This window comes from Coffea arabica, chromosome 3e (genome assembly GCF_036785885.1).
Source record: "Coffea arabica cultivar ET-39 chromosome 3e, Coffea Arabica ET-39 HiFi, whole genome shotgun sequence".
Lineage (NCBI taxonomy): Eukaryota > Viridiplantae > Streptophyta > Magnoliopsida > Gentianales > Rubiaceae > Coffea > Coffea arabica.
In genome coordinates, this window is record NC_092315.1 from 477,514 (window position 1) to 490,138 (window position 12,625).

The window sequence follows — 12,625 nt, forward strand, 5'->3', positions numbered from 1 at the left end:
GTGGTTAGAAAGAAAGAGGACAAAAGGGCAAAAAAAAAAAAAAAAAGAGAAAAGAGCATTTCTAAGGGCAGCGAGGGCTCGAAAGAGAGTGTAGTAGAGACTATAGCAGAGGGGCAGAGGGTGACACCAGACGCGAGGTTGAGAGGTCCAAAATTAACCAAAAGCCCTATTTTTGATCAAAACTCCAAAGCTTTTTGTCTTTGTTTCCTCTCTCTCTCTCTCTCTCTCTCTCGGCTTTGCCTGCCTTCTTGCTGACACAAAGGACTCATCAGCCAGCCTCCCCTGCTGACATAATAGTCCAAAGTCCAGTTGTTGTGTCCTCCCCCCGCACCCAATCCCTCCCCTGAGGACCCTTCTTCCTCCCACACCAGAGCTAACCATCCACCGCCTGCTGACCCAAAAACTAAAAACCAAGATAGGGACTTGGAATATGGACCACCAGTACGTCGCTCAGCTGCTTCATTTTGATATTTGGATTGCGTTTTAGCATTTGATTTCTTGTGGGCTTTGGTGCTGGCCCTTTTGGCCGCTTAGTTTTATTTATCCTGCCTTTCATAGTCACTCAATCATCTTCTGCTGCTAAGCTATTTCTTGATTTTCTGAGAGCTTTGTCCGACGGTTTTATTGAGTTTTGGGGAGAACCCCAATGAAAACTACTATCGGTCGATTCAGTACAATATTAGGGATTTTGTTGACAAAGTGATTACCTCCGTTTTCTTCTTGTACCCTTTTCGATATATGCATCTTACTTTGATTACCTGTGTTTAACATTGGCTTATGTGCGTCTGGTACGGAATCAACTAAACAGCAATGTGATTCGAAGTCATGTTATAGTCTCTTTACCTCTGCATTTGTATTCGTGTTGGGCATGTGGCTGTTTCCACTTTAGATTAGGTTCATCTGCGCTTTGGCTTAACCTGCACCGAGTGCATAGGGCATACGCCAAATGCTTTTCACTAAGTCGTTCGTCTTGGTAATTTTTTCCCCTAATCTGATTCAGCTAGTACTTGCATGGATAATACTGAAGATATGCCACATGATGCTTTATACAAACTACCTGTAAGGCACTTGTGTTGTATCAGCAAATACTGTTACAGTGAGATGACTAAGATTTGATGTTCTTATATACTACCTTGAAATAATCATGCAGATGCTCCGCTATCTACAAGTATTTTGTGAGTGTTTCCCCTGCATTTCTTTGTCAAGTTAGAAAACTGATTGAAATTTCTAAGTTTAGTAATATATTTTGTATCCCAAGCAAGTGCTTACTTTTTGTGGTGAAAGGATTTAAAAACACTGTTTTTGACAGATGTCTAGAAAAGTGCTCAACTCGAACACTTGGTATATTTGAAGAGAATCTTATTAAACTTCGTCTTATCTCATAAACTTCCTACTTGAATCTGGGCCAAGTTGTTAAAGGACTTCATTCTCTTTGTTCTTATCTTTGGTGTGCTTGGCTTTGATTGTCCTCAATCTTGTTTTGACAGGTTTCACCAATTATGAGTTAATATCATTCACTTTTCAGCTAGCAACTTTAATATTATAGTTGATGGCGCGGAAGAAAGGCAACCAACAGAAAAAACCAGTTCCCAGTACCGGATCTGAATTGCCAGCTAAGTGTGAAAGAGCTAATGCAAGTGAAATTAAAGTTTTACATGAGGAACAACTTTTAAGAAACCACTCTGATGTCAATTCAAAAGAGGGCATTGATAATAAATGCCATGTACAAGCTGAAACCAAGGGGAAGCAGCAATCCCGTAAATTTCCTAGAAGAACGGAAGAAGTTGTTAATAGAAAACAAGTTGAAGAGAAACCAGAGACTGATGCTGGAGATTGCAATACAACTGTATCAGCTGCTGAAAGTCTTCATTCAATGGGAAAAGATGACGTGCCCTCCAATACTTGTCACAGCACAAAAAATTCAGAAAGCAGTTTTGCTTACTCATTAAATGGAATGCACAATGGTGATGATACCATGGAAAAAGTAGAGTTCTCATATATATTGATATTAAAGTGCCTGAGGAGCTTAGTCCTGTCAACATTGAAGGCATCAACTGAATGGATGGAAAGACACCGACCACTGCTTATCACTATGAGGGCAAGTATACTAAAGGCCTGTCACTATGTTCAAGTGAAGATTGAGCAAGCATTCCCTGTTGTTCTAAAATGGATTATGCACTTTGTGAATATAATGCTCCTACTTTTTATGGTTTGGTTGGATTGCACACTCAGAGGCATCGATTCCTTTCTGCGAATGGGAACAACATCATTTTTCTCTGTTTTATGGTGTAGTGTTCTGTCAGTTACTGCAATGGTTGGAATATTCAAGTTTCTTATTGTCTTGGTAAGCCCGATTTTGTGCCTTATCAAAGTGCATCGCCTTTCTTCCCCCACATGGTATCTGGTTATTTTTGTTATTCAGTCTGTTTACCTACTTTTGAATTGATCATGAGTTCTTTGACCTTCATATGATTGCTAGTTCTTATGCCTACTAGTTCTTGTTCCTTAAAGCTATTAAAGATAAAGTACTCAAATATGGCAGTCTTGGTGAAATGCTTGGGTGACTTGTACGTCTCTTGGAGATTTGAATTGCTTAAATTTGATTTACAGGGGTTTCCCTCTTTGGCAGCAATGACTCGTAGCAATTCAATTTAGTTCAATTTTATTGTCTGTGTTGGGTTGTGCTTTTGTGCATTCATTTAGTAGATGAAGTGTGCGGAGCAAATTTTATTGTAATTCTTGAATGAGACGCATGAGCTGTGTTTTGAGTAAGAGGGGGTTTGAGAAGGGGATGGGGATGTGGATATATATGGTGTGTGGTGAATATCAAAAGTGTAGAGGTAAAAGTTAGACAATGCCCAATAGCCTTTCAGTCCCTTGTTCATGTGGGCCTTCGAGGGTGGAGCGTGCTTAAGGTGCTGTTTTACAAGTAGAGCCGATTGACTATATGCAGCTTTTATTCATTCCTTACACTGCTTTGTTTTGAAATTGTAATTTAAATGCGATTTCAAAATAATTAGTGAATTTCTTTGTAATCCCTATTTTTTCAAAACAAGGACTTCCTATTTGTTTTCTTTCTTCAGTCTGATTGTTCATTGCTTCCCTCCACCCTTCAAATCGGAAGTACCTGATTTCTAGTCATGGTTGTGTTTTGCTTCTGTATTTATCCAGGCTGTGGCTGCTATAGCTGGACTTCTTGTTGGGTTGACCATTGCGGTTCTATTGATGGCCATTTCTGGCATTGTTCTTCTATGGTTCTATGGAAGCTTTTGGACGACAATGCTTGTTCTCCTTTCTGGAGGTGACTCTTCTGTATGTGTTTGAGAATATTTGAGATCTTCACCAATGCTGCTTCTTTGTATTTTTATCATTGATGTTGGGGACTCTTCAAAATGCAGGGTTGGCTTTTATATTGGGCCGCGAACGCCTTGCACTGTTTATTGCAACGTCATACTCTGTATATTGTGCATGGGCATCTGTTGGGTGGCTCGGTTTACTCTTTGGTTTGAATATATCATTTATTTCAAGTGATGTTCTGATATTCTTCCTGAGGAACAATATCAACGAGCAAAGAAGGGCTACTGGTGCTGCAGAACAAACAGCTGAAGTGCCAGGTCAATCTGGTTTCGTTTCTGATGATCAAGTGCGTAATTCATCTGCTGAAGCAGGTGCTGCTGGTCCATCCACTGATCGAAGATCAGGAGTTCCTTCAACTAGTGGATTGGATTCTGAGACAACATCTGAAGATGAAGTTGTTAGGTTGTTGAATTGCAGTGATCACTATGCTGCATTGGGCTTATCTCGGTTTGAAAATGTTGATGTTTCTGTTCTTAAGAGGGAATATAGGAAAAAGGTTGGTGATGCTTTTTGTTTGCTATAGATATCTATACTGTTGATCCTTCTGTTTAATCAAAATTACTGCATTTCTTCCTTTATATTATATGATGGTTGTTTGAAATTATTCTGCAATGAAGCAATGCCAGCAATCTTAGAAGTAAAGTTTAGGGATTTTCTTTTTAAGCTTTTATTTGGTTTTTGATCATGTTGTGTACATAAAGTAAGCAACATTTCAAATAGGCTGAATGCACTTTGATGATCAGGCAATGCTGGTCCATCCTGATAAAAACATGGGCAATGAAAAGGCTGCTGAAGCTTTCAAGAAATTACAAAATGCATATGAGGTGGTTCAACCTCTCTTTCTTTTAGTTCTCCATCAGCATTTCTGAGTTCTTATTTGTTTATTTGTTCTTATGTCCTGCCTTAATGTTTGTAATGGTCTTATTTCCTTAGGTTTTATTGGATTCTTTTAAAAGAAAAGCATATGATGATGAGCTGAGGAGGGAGGAACTGCTACATTATTTCCGCCAGTTTCAAGAAGCTTCTCAGAAGGCATGAAATCGTATCTTCTTTGTACAAGTCAGGGTATCAGACCCAGATAATGTACTTTTTGGAAGCAAATGATTTCATTTCCATATGTGTTAAATTTGTAAATGCCCTAGCATTCTTTCGCATGCAACCATCCATCCTCTTGGAATGATTTAACATCATTTTTCAGTCTAATTATATGCAAATAATTTTCTTGCCTTTGCTAATAAAATTGTAAAAGATGATGAAAAAAATGTCCGAGATCTATTCTTTATTTGGACTTTTCATGTACTGGATGCTTCTCTTTGTACATTTCTGTTTTGGTGATTGTTTATTTTGCTTTAACTGCATGGGAGAAAAATCCATTTTTGTGTATGATAGTATTGGGGGAAAGTTGCTGATGGAATTCATTTGCCTTTGATGTGGTCCATCTTTGTTTTCCTGGCTATTCTTTAGCTTTTAGTGAACTGGGGTACATATCCAAGTTTTTTCAGTTGGCTTAGATCATGCTTTATACCAAGTGCTCAAGGGTCCAAGCTTGAACAGTTTCTGTCTCATCTGGATCAATAGGAATGCTAAGACTCAAAAACCTCTCTCTTTTTTCTCAACGATCTCACCTGCTTCGATTGGTCTACTAAAAACACAAGCTTCAATGAGTCTCGTATTGAGGATTCTAACAAGTGCTATGTTCATGAACTTGTTAGAAGGTACTCGGTTGATCATTTCAAGATATTGTCAGAGCCACTACATTAAGAAAGTTGGACGCTTTACCTAATGTATTTTTAGATGATTGCTTTTTGTAGTGTCAATTGAGTTAGGCAGTGTTGGCTCAGCATGTCATTCTTCAAATTGCAATTTCTACTTTCCTCTACTTTCATCAAGTTTCATGTATTGCTTTTTCAGAGTAGAAGGCGTGGTTTCTTTTCCCGAAGTTTTGCACATGGGGAAACTGATGAAGAGGACACACTTAAGGAGTCAAGACGAATAGCTTGCAGGAAGTGTGGCAATTTTCATGTGTGGATTCACACTAAGAAAGTAAAATCTAGAGCAAGATGGTGCCAGGTTTTGTTCCTTCTTTCATGTCATATGCGTTCTAGGTTCTACTTAGCTTGCCTTACGTCAACAGCAGATGGTGCACTGCTGAGGTTTTTGCTCACTTCAATGTCAATTCTGGTATTTATTTTTTTTTCCTTCTTTTTCTTTCTTAAAGGAATGCAAAGATTTCCACCAAGCTAAAGATGGAGATGGATGGGTTGAACAGTCTTCGCATCCCTTATTATTTGGGATGCTTCAGAAGGCATGTATCTCCAGAAATCACTGTATTATTTACTGAACTTTGTCCTTTGGCCATTGATCTATATTTTGTTGGAAAGAGGTAATCAAATTTTGATTGTACCGAGCTCTTCTTCGTCTGATGAGCTTCTACTGTTTTCCCAAAATATGTGCAGGTAGAACCCCCTGTTGCATATGTTTGTGCAGATAGCAAGATTTATGATGCAACTGAATGGTACATTTGTCAGGTAAGGTTCTTTCCTTTTGATTCTAGGAACTGGGAATCATTATGAGAGACATAAAATGCGACAGAATGGTATCTTTGTCTGGTAAATTTAGCTCCACCAAGCTTAAAGCATTAAAGTTTTCTCAGCAGTAGCATTGATCATGCAATGGTTATCAGTGAAATTTCCTTTAGACGGAGGAGCACATGGTCCTGAGATTCCTGTAAGTCTTGGGAGCGTGCCATATAAGTCAATTGTTAAGAGTGCATAAGGCCTTGATGTAAGTTAATATATTGTACTATAAAGGTTCAGTAATTTTAGATGTGCAAAAATAAACTAAAAGAAAAAGATTTGTTGTGCAAGTTAAATTAATTTCGTAGAATGGCCTTGGAAAACATTGTGTTGGCGATTTCCCTGTATACTTGTGCAAGGAAAAATGTATGTTTTTCCTTATATACCTTTAATTGGAAAGGTCATAGAAGTCTTTTTGTGATACTCTGCCTTCATTGCCACCACAATGTTAAGAGGGCTAAATCTGGAAAGCACTTCACTTTCATTTATTAGGCTGCTTCTCCATATTAAGGAAGTATAATTAAAACCACGCATAATGCTATCTTATAAGCAAGAGATATATGCTTCCGCTTTGTTGTTATTAAATAGCCAATTTTATTTCAAATTGTAATTACACTAATATTGAAAAAGTTTATGTCTTTTGTCCCCATTAATGGCATTTGTTCTTCTGAACTCACACAAAACTATAGCTTTTTGTGAAAATCTCATTTTTTAGAGCACTTTGGATTTCTGGGGGACTTATGTATCTCTTTATTCCAATTGACATACCGTTCCAAGCTGTGGGGTTTGTTCTACGTTTTTAGTATTTCCATGGGAAAAAAATTTTATCTATTGATCAAATGCAAAAGGTTGGTGTTATAGTACCACCTGCACTAGTATTCCACTCTTAAGAGTGGGTGACAGGATTGTAGTTCAATTATGTTGAATGAGAATTTTGTATACATGGATAATCATTCATTTGTTTTTGGCTTTCCAAGGTGAAGATAGATCTGTATCACTCCTGTTGCTTTTGTGTTACAGGGAATGAGATGTCCTGCTAATTCTCACAAGCCAAGCTTCCATGTTAATACGAGTATGACCTCAAAGCAGAGCACTGGAAGGGGAGCAAGCTCAGGACAAAGAGGTGGGATACCTACACCCAACATGGAAGAGGCCATGACAGAGGATGAATTTTTTGAGTGGCTACAAAATGCAGTTCAATCGGGCATGTTTGACAGTTTTCCTGGTGGTCCATCCGAGTCCCCTTCTGCGCAATCTGGAAACACTTCCAAGAGCAGTGGTGGCAACAACAGTAGTAACAGTGCCAAGAGAAAGAAAAAGGGTCGAAAATAGTTGCAAGCTTGCAATCACTTCTTGTCAAGTCTCGTCTCATTTTCATGACCAGAATAGGTTGCTGATGGACCTTAAACTATGGCCTTTGAAAGACCAGGGAAACTAACTGCTAATTAATTGTACATGAGGAAGAACTAAACCCCGTTGAGCATGCATCATACAGCATATGTATAGCGAGCTTGTATTTCGTCCAAGTTCTAATGCTGTAAGACGGGGCTCTTTGCCAATTCCAAGCGGTGAAGAGCTGAACACCCGAAGTAATAGACCATTTCCCCCTCTGGAGTTAGTACCATTTCTTCATTTTCTGTGTCTAAGTAATTGGGTTTACACAAAAAGCTTAATAAATGACCAAAGCTCAAATCCTTATAGGAAAGGACTGAATGTGAGCTAGCAATAGGATTAAACGACTTTTACTAGTATCAGGATATTTCTCTTATCACTTTGTCAGCAATTCAGTCCCAACCACATAAGATATAATTTTTTTAAAAAATTGTAAATGGACGCGAAAAAGTTCATTAATCAATAGATGATCACCAATGTAATGTTTTGGTGCTGCGACACCGGCAACGTATGGCAATGTAGATGTAGATTTTGACACAGAAAATAAATAGGAAATGTAGATTTTGATAGAGAAAATAAATAGGATTAGTATATACATCGTTTATATATATATAAGATTAATCATAATTAATATTAGCACATAGTAATCTTATTATTGTCATTGTAATGAGCATTAGTTCCAACAACTAACTAAGTACTATCATTTTCATCGTGAAATTAATATCAAGAATATTAGTTTCATAACCCCATGCAAAAATTTTAGACAAAAATGTTGAAATTAACCAAAAAACCCCAAAAGTTATCCAAAATTTTGCAAACCAACCCCATTCTCCCCTTCTTAAATCTTTCTTTCCACTGTTGAGATAGAAACTCCTCTTGCAACTCTGCAAGATGGATTCCTTACTACTGAACTCTTCTCCAGACGTTGTAGAACGGATGATAAGCGTTTGTAAAAGTAATGGGTTCACTCAGACTCGAAATTATTGCTTAATCTCAGCAAATGGGCACCCTTCCTTCTGGCCTTTGTCTTCACAGTGTAAACCCTCTCTGAGGCTGAGAACCTCAGCCGTCGTTGCAGCTAAAAGGGATCCAAGTAAGAAGAAATCTGACTCTCACAGCTTTATTCCAAGGCCAGATGAAGCTACTGGTCCATTTCCCGAAGCTGTTCTGCTTAAAGAGGTCTGTGCCTTCTCCCAATCTCCCTTCCTCCCACATCCCCCCCAACCCCTTTCAGCATTAGAGAATTGAAGAGAAAACAGGGAAAAAAGATTGCAGCTTGGACGTCAATTTGGTCGTAAAGCTTCTCTCTTTTAGTTGAAGAGTTCATTTAAAAGAAAAAAAAATTTGGGACATGGTGTTGATGATCCACTGAATTAGTTTCTTGGTGCTGGATTTTGAACTAAAGTGAAAGTTGTTTTAACAGAGGAAAATTGAGGAAGATGGTAGGCTTGTACCAGAGTTTGCTGATGCTGAAGAGAGTGAGTAATTGCCCTTTTGGTTGAAGTAACGAAGTTTTTTATTTAGGAAATTTGTTGGTTAAATGTGAAAGTTTAAATTATTGGGAATTTTTGTTGATTTTGCAGAGGAACTTTTTGAGGCTTTGAGTCTTGAGCTAGAAAGTGACTTGGATGTTGAGCGGAGTAAGCCTTTTCTGCATCCTAACTCTGGCTGACTAATTCTTTAGTTTTAAGTTGGTGGATGATTTTTAAAAGTTGGCAGAAGCTTTGATCTCTAGAGGAAAACAAATTCATGCTCCAGTGGTGAATAGTAGTTAGAATGAGTCATATAATTATCCTCCATTCAGTAATCAAATGAAAATTTTTGACTATTGGCATTGTAGCTATATAATATTAATATGATTGCCTTGAAAAATGAATTTGATTCCAGTTCATCATTCAGAATCTGTTTATGTTACATGGAAAATTAATTGACTAATAATTGTGCACAATTTTATTTTGGAAGAAAAAATTGTAAATGCTTTCCATTATTTTTCGCCATGAAATGAAGCAAGGAAGTCTTTTTATCATGGAAAGAGGTTTTGGGTTGGTGCTATTCACTACTACTGTAGAACATCTTCTTCATACCTGGTGAAGTAGTTATTACAGAAGAGAACTAATTATATCTTGCAACTTATGTTTGTTGCCACCTTTTGATTTGGATCTGCTGTTGAATAAATAGCTTTGCAATGATTTTAAAGTTTCCCTCCTTTACACAGTGCGGCATTATGAAGTGGTTTATCTAATTCATGAAGACCGCAAAGACGAAGTTGAGAGTGTCAACATTAAAGTTCAAGGTGACATTACCTGTTATTTTAAGTGTATCTATAAAATTTCTGCTTTATTCTATAGAAAGATATTTGTACTCTGTCTGTACTTGGTGTTTTGTCTTGTAATTCTACTGGAGGAATTTATCATGCCATTCGGGAGAATTTCTGTGGAAACTGGTATCTATTTTATTTGGAATACTCTTTTCTTCTACCGGTGACCGTTTGCCAATTTGAGCAATCTGACTTTCTACTGTCTGCTTATTTTTTCTCTGCCCAAACTGCCATCTTCCTGCTTCTTTGTTCACATTTTCTGCCTTCTTCTTTCATGTTTTTAGCACCATCAATGGGTAGCCCTCTTATCCGGCCTTGCTTCTTATTTAACTGCATTTTAAGTACAGAATCGGTAAGAACTGTGACGTTGTTGTTCTGTACATGAACGCCGCTATACAGAATTTATAAAAGAGAACAAAGGCAGGATTTGGAGATTCAGTGACTGGGGCATGAGGAGATTGGCATACAAGATACAAAAGGCAGAGAATGCTCACTATATCCTGATGAACTTTGAGTTGGAAGCAAAACTGATAAACGATTTCAAGAGCATGCTTGACAAGGATGAAAGAATCATTCGGCATCTTGTGATGAAGAGGGACGAGGCGGAAACAGAGGATTGTCCTCCTCCACCTGAGTTTCACACAATGCGCTCTGGTATGGATGATGATGATGATTGGGGGGATACAGAGTATGATGATAAAGAGGATGATGGAGACGACTTCCTCGAAGAGGATGAAATAGATATGTCCTCTTTCAGGGATAACACTGAAGGTATCATTTATGTCGATGAAGAGGTGGGTGGTAGAGAAAGTAATGCACATAGCACAGGGAAAAGGAAGCAAAAAGCTGAAAAAGTAGTTCGGCAGTATTAATTTACATGTGGGGTGCTTATTAAATCCCGAGAATCTAAAAAAACTGGTTGCTAATTTGAGGTTGCTGCTTCTCTGTTTCTGTTGTTTGATTTTCATTACTAAATCCAGAGACGACAGTATATCTCCATACGCCCCACTGAGATCATCCTCCATTTTTGTGTTGGCTGCTGAAGCTCGTATTCATGACGTATTTAGACTTGATTTTCTTTACCATGCAATGATGATATGGTACCTCAAACCACAATCTGCTGCGCTTCTTTTGGGAGTGCGGTAATTAATCCTTTTTTTTATCTGATGGAGGGGGTATTTGGGCCATCGGGTAAATCGGATCCGACTAATCTCTCACCGGTTCGAGAGGAGAGGCCCCATCCCCCCGAACACGTTAATCATGGGACTCGAACCTTTACAGGAGACTGGGCAACGGCTCTTAAGGAAGATGCCGTGATCAAATGAGCTGCCCATGAAAGGCGCGGTAATTAATCCTTGAATGTCCTTTTTCATGTCGGCGCCAGATGTGAAGGTTCTTGTGTTTCAGCTAAAGCTGTTAATCGAATCGGGCAGCTCGCGAGCCGAGCTCGACCCGGCTCGATAAGGGCTCGACTCGGCTCGTTTACAGAGAGAAACGAGCCGAGCTCGAATTCTAATCAATACTCGGGTAAAACATGAGCCGAGGCTCGTAGAAGCTCGGTAGGCTCGAAAGATAGGGACATTTTCGTCATTTCATTGTGTATGTGGTACTCTAACTAAGTCATCTCCCATGTAGCCCTAATACTTCCTTTCCTCTTTTGGTCCTTCGTTTTCCCGTCTCATAGCTGTCACCCCGCAGCCGCATCCCAATCCTCGCAGCCTCCATTCTCACGCCGCACCCCGCAGCCGCCATTCTCACCGCCAGGCGCCATCCACTGACCCATTTGCTCTGAAAGTTAAAGAATCATCACAGCCTTCAGACAAGCAGGCTTCTCGAGAAGGTGAGCAGAATCAATACTAGTAGTAGTAATGGTGCTATTTATGAAAGGTCCGGGTACAAAAACTTTATGGGGGGTTTCTGTGATTAATCATAAGCAGAAAACTGCATCTGAAGGGCTGTTGGTTTCAGATGGTCGATGATGAAAGAAAGAAATCATAGGCTAAAAATCAGATAGGGGCAACCACCCTTGAAGAAATCCCCAGTCTCTCTGATAGCCTCATTCTTCACAGAGCTGAAATCTTAAGGCACCGTTTGGATCGAAGCAAAGGGAAAGCTGGAAAGGAAAGGACTCGTAGAGGCCCCATCTCCTTCTCAACTTGATCCCCTCAGGATAGGCATACAGTCCAGAAAGAGAGAAAAAGATTGAAGGCAATAACTCGGGGCAGACCGAGCCATTTGCCAAGAAGGAATCCTACTCAATTCTGTAGGGCCTCGAACTGGTTGGAAATGGAAAGTGTTTTTCGCGAGCTCGAGCTCGAGTTTCGAGCTCGGCTCGATTTCAAACTCGAGTTCGAGCCAGAGCTCGAGTTTTTTACCACCACATCGAGTCGAGTTCGAGCACCTTGTGAAGCTCGAATTAGTAATCGAGCGAGCTCGAGCCAGCTCGATTGTCCTATGCTCGAGCTCGACTCGGCTCGTTTAACAGCTCTAGTTTCAGCTAATTTGATCGTTTCCTTGATTCGAGCCAAGTGTTGGACACTAGCGTCGAAGACATGGAGGAATAAGGGCGCGTGAGCTTGTACACGCTGAACATCTGTTTTCCATCCTAAGAACGACTAGTTTTTCACTAATCTGGAACAATTAAAACTAACAAATTACGCTGGCAAGATAAAACACAGAACCTCATAGACCCAGAAGAAGTGGTATGTTAATGCAAGATTATCGAGTGATGCAACTGATTCTGGAAACAGATTTGAAGTATTCGGAAGAAATATCAGCTTGCCTTCAAAACAAGCAAGTTATGGCGCCTCGTCTTGTAAACAAATCAAACAATTCAAATAAAAGTGATTTGACAAAGATTTTTGCTCATTCCTTCCTCCATGTGTTATTTCTTAGTCTCTTATTTTACGTCAACTTTTATTCTCCCATCACTAGTTTGAATTCTGTCTTGGCCTCCCCGAACAAAATTTGCCACCTCTGCAGA

At 39.2% G+C, this 12,625-nt stretch overlaps 2 protein-coding genes across 5 annotated transcripts; both read left to right on the forward strand.

The window, feature by feature from the left end:
* Nucleotides 1–112: 112 nt before the first annotated feature.
* LOC113738026 (uncharacterized) lies at nucleotides 113–7,557 on the forward strand. Of its 4 annotated transcripts, none has more exons than XM_072084127.1 (10): nucleotides 113–441; nucleotides 1,488–2,344; nucleotides 3,172–3,301; nucleotides 3,399–3,853; nucleotides 4,101–4,181; nucleotides 4,291–4,389; nucleotides 5,269–5,427; nucleotides 5,576–5,666; nucleotides 5,818–5,885; nucleotides 6,954–7,557. In XM_072084127.1, coding segments are annotated over exons 2-9 (1,812 nt in total). In that variant the 5' UTR covers nucleotides 113–441; nucleotides 1,488–1,549; the 3' UTR covers nucleotides 5,820–5,885; nucleotides 6,954–7,557. The 4 variants fall into 4 exon arrangements, with proteins under 4 accessions (XP_071940228.1, XP_071940230.1, XP_071940231.1 ...); XM_072084128.1 differs by lacking the exon at nucleotides 113–441 and adding an exon at nucleotides 474–699; XM_072084129.1 differs by lacking the exons at nucleotides 5,576–5,666; nucleotides 5,818–5,885; nucleotides 6,954–7,557 and having other exon boundaries at nucleotides 4,291–4,440; nucleotides 5,269–5,428.
* Nucleotides 7,558–8,176: 619 nt separating this feature from the next.
* Nucleotides 8,177–10,643, forward strand: LOC113736681 (protein REGULATOR OF FATTY ACID COMPOSITION 3, chloroplastic). The gene is made up of 5 exons (XM_027263749.2): nucleotides 8,177–8,504; nucleotides 8,749–8,803; nucleotides 8,909–8,965; nucleotides 9,541–9,618; nucleotides 10,042–10,643. The coding sequence occupies exons 1-5, from the start codon at nucleotides 8,217–8,219 to the stop codon at nucleotides 10,512–10,514; spliced, it is 951 nt and encodes a 316-aa protein (XP_027119550.1). The 5' UTR covers nucleotides 8,177–8,216; the 3' UTR covers nucleotides 10,515–10,643.
* The last annotated feature ends 1,982 nt before the right edge of the window (nucleotides 10,644–12,625 follow it).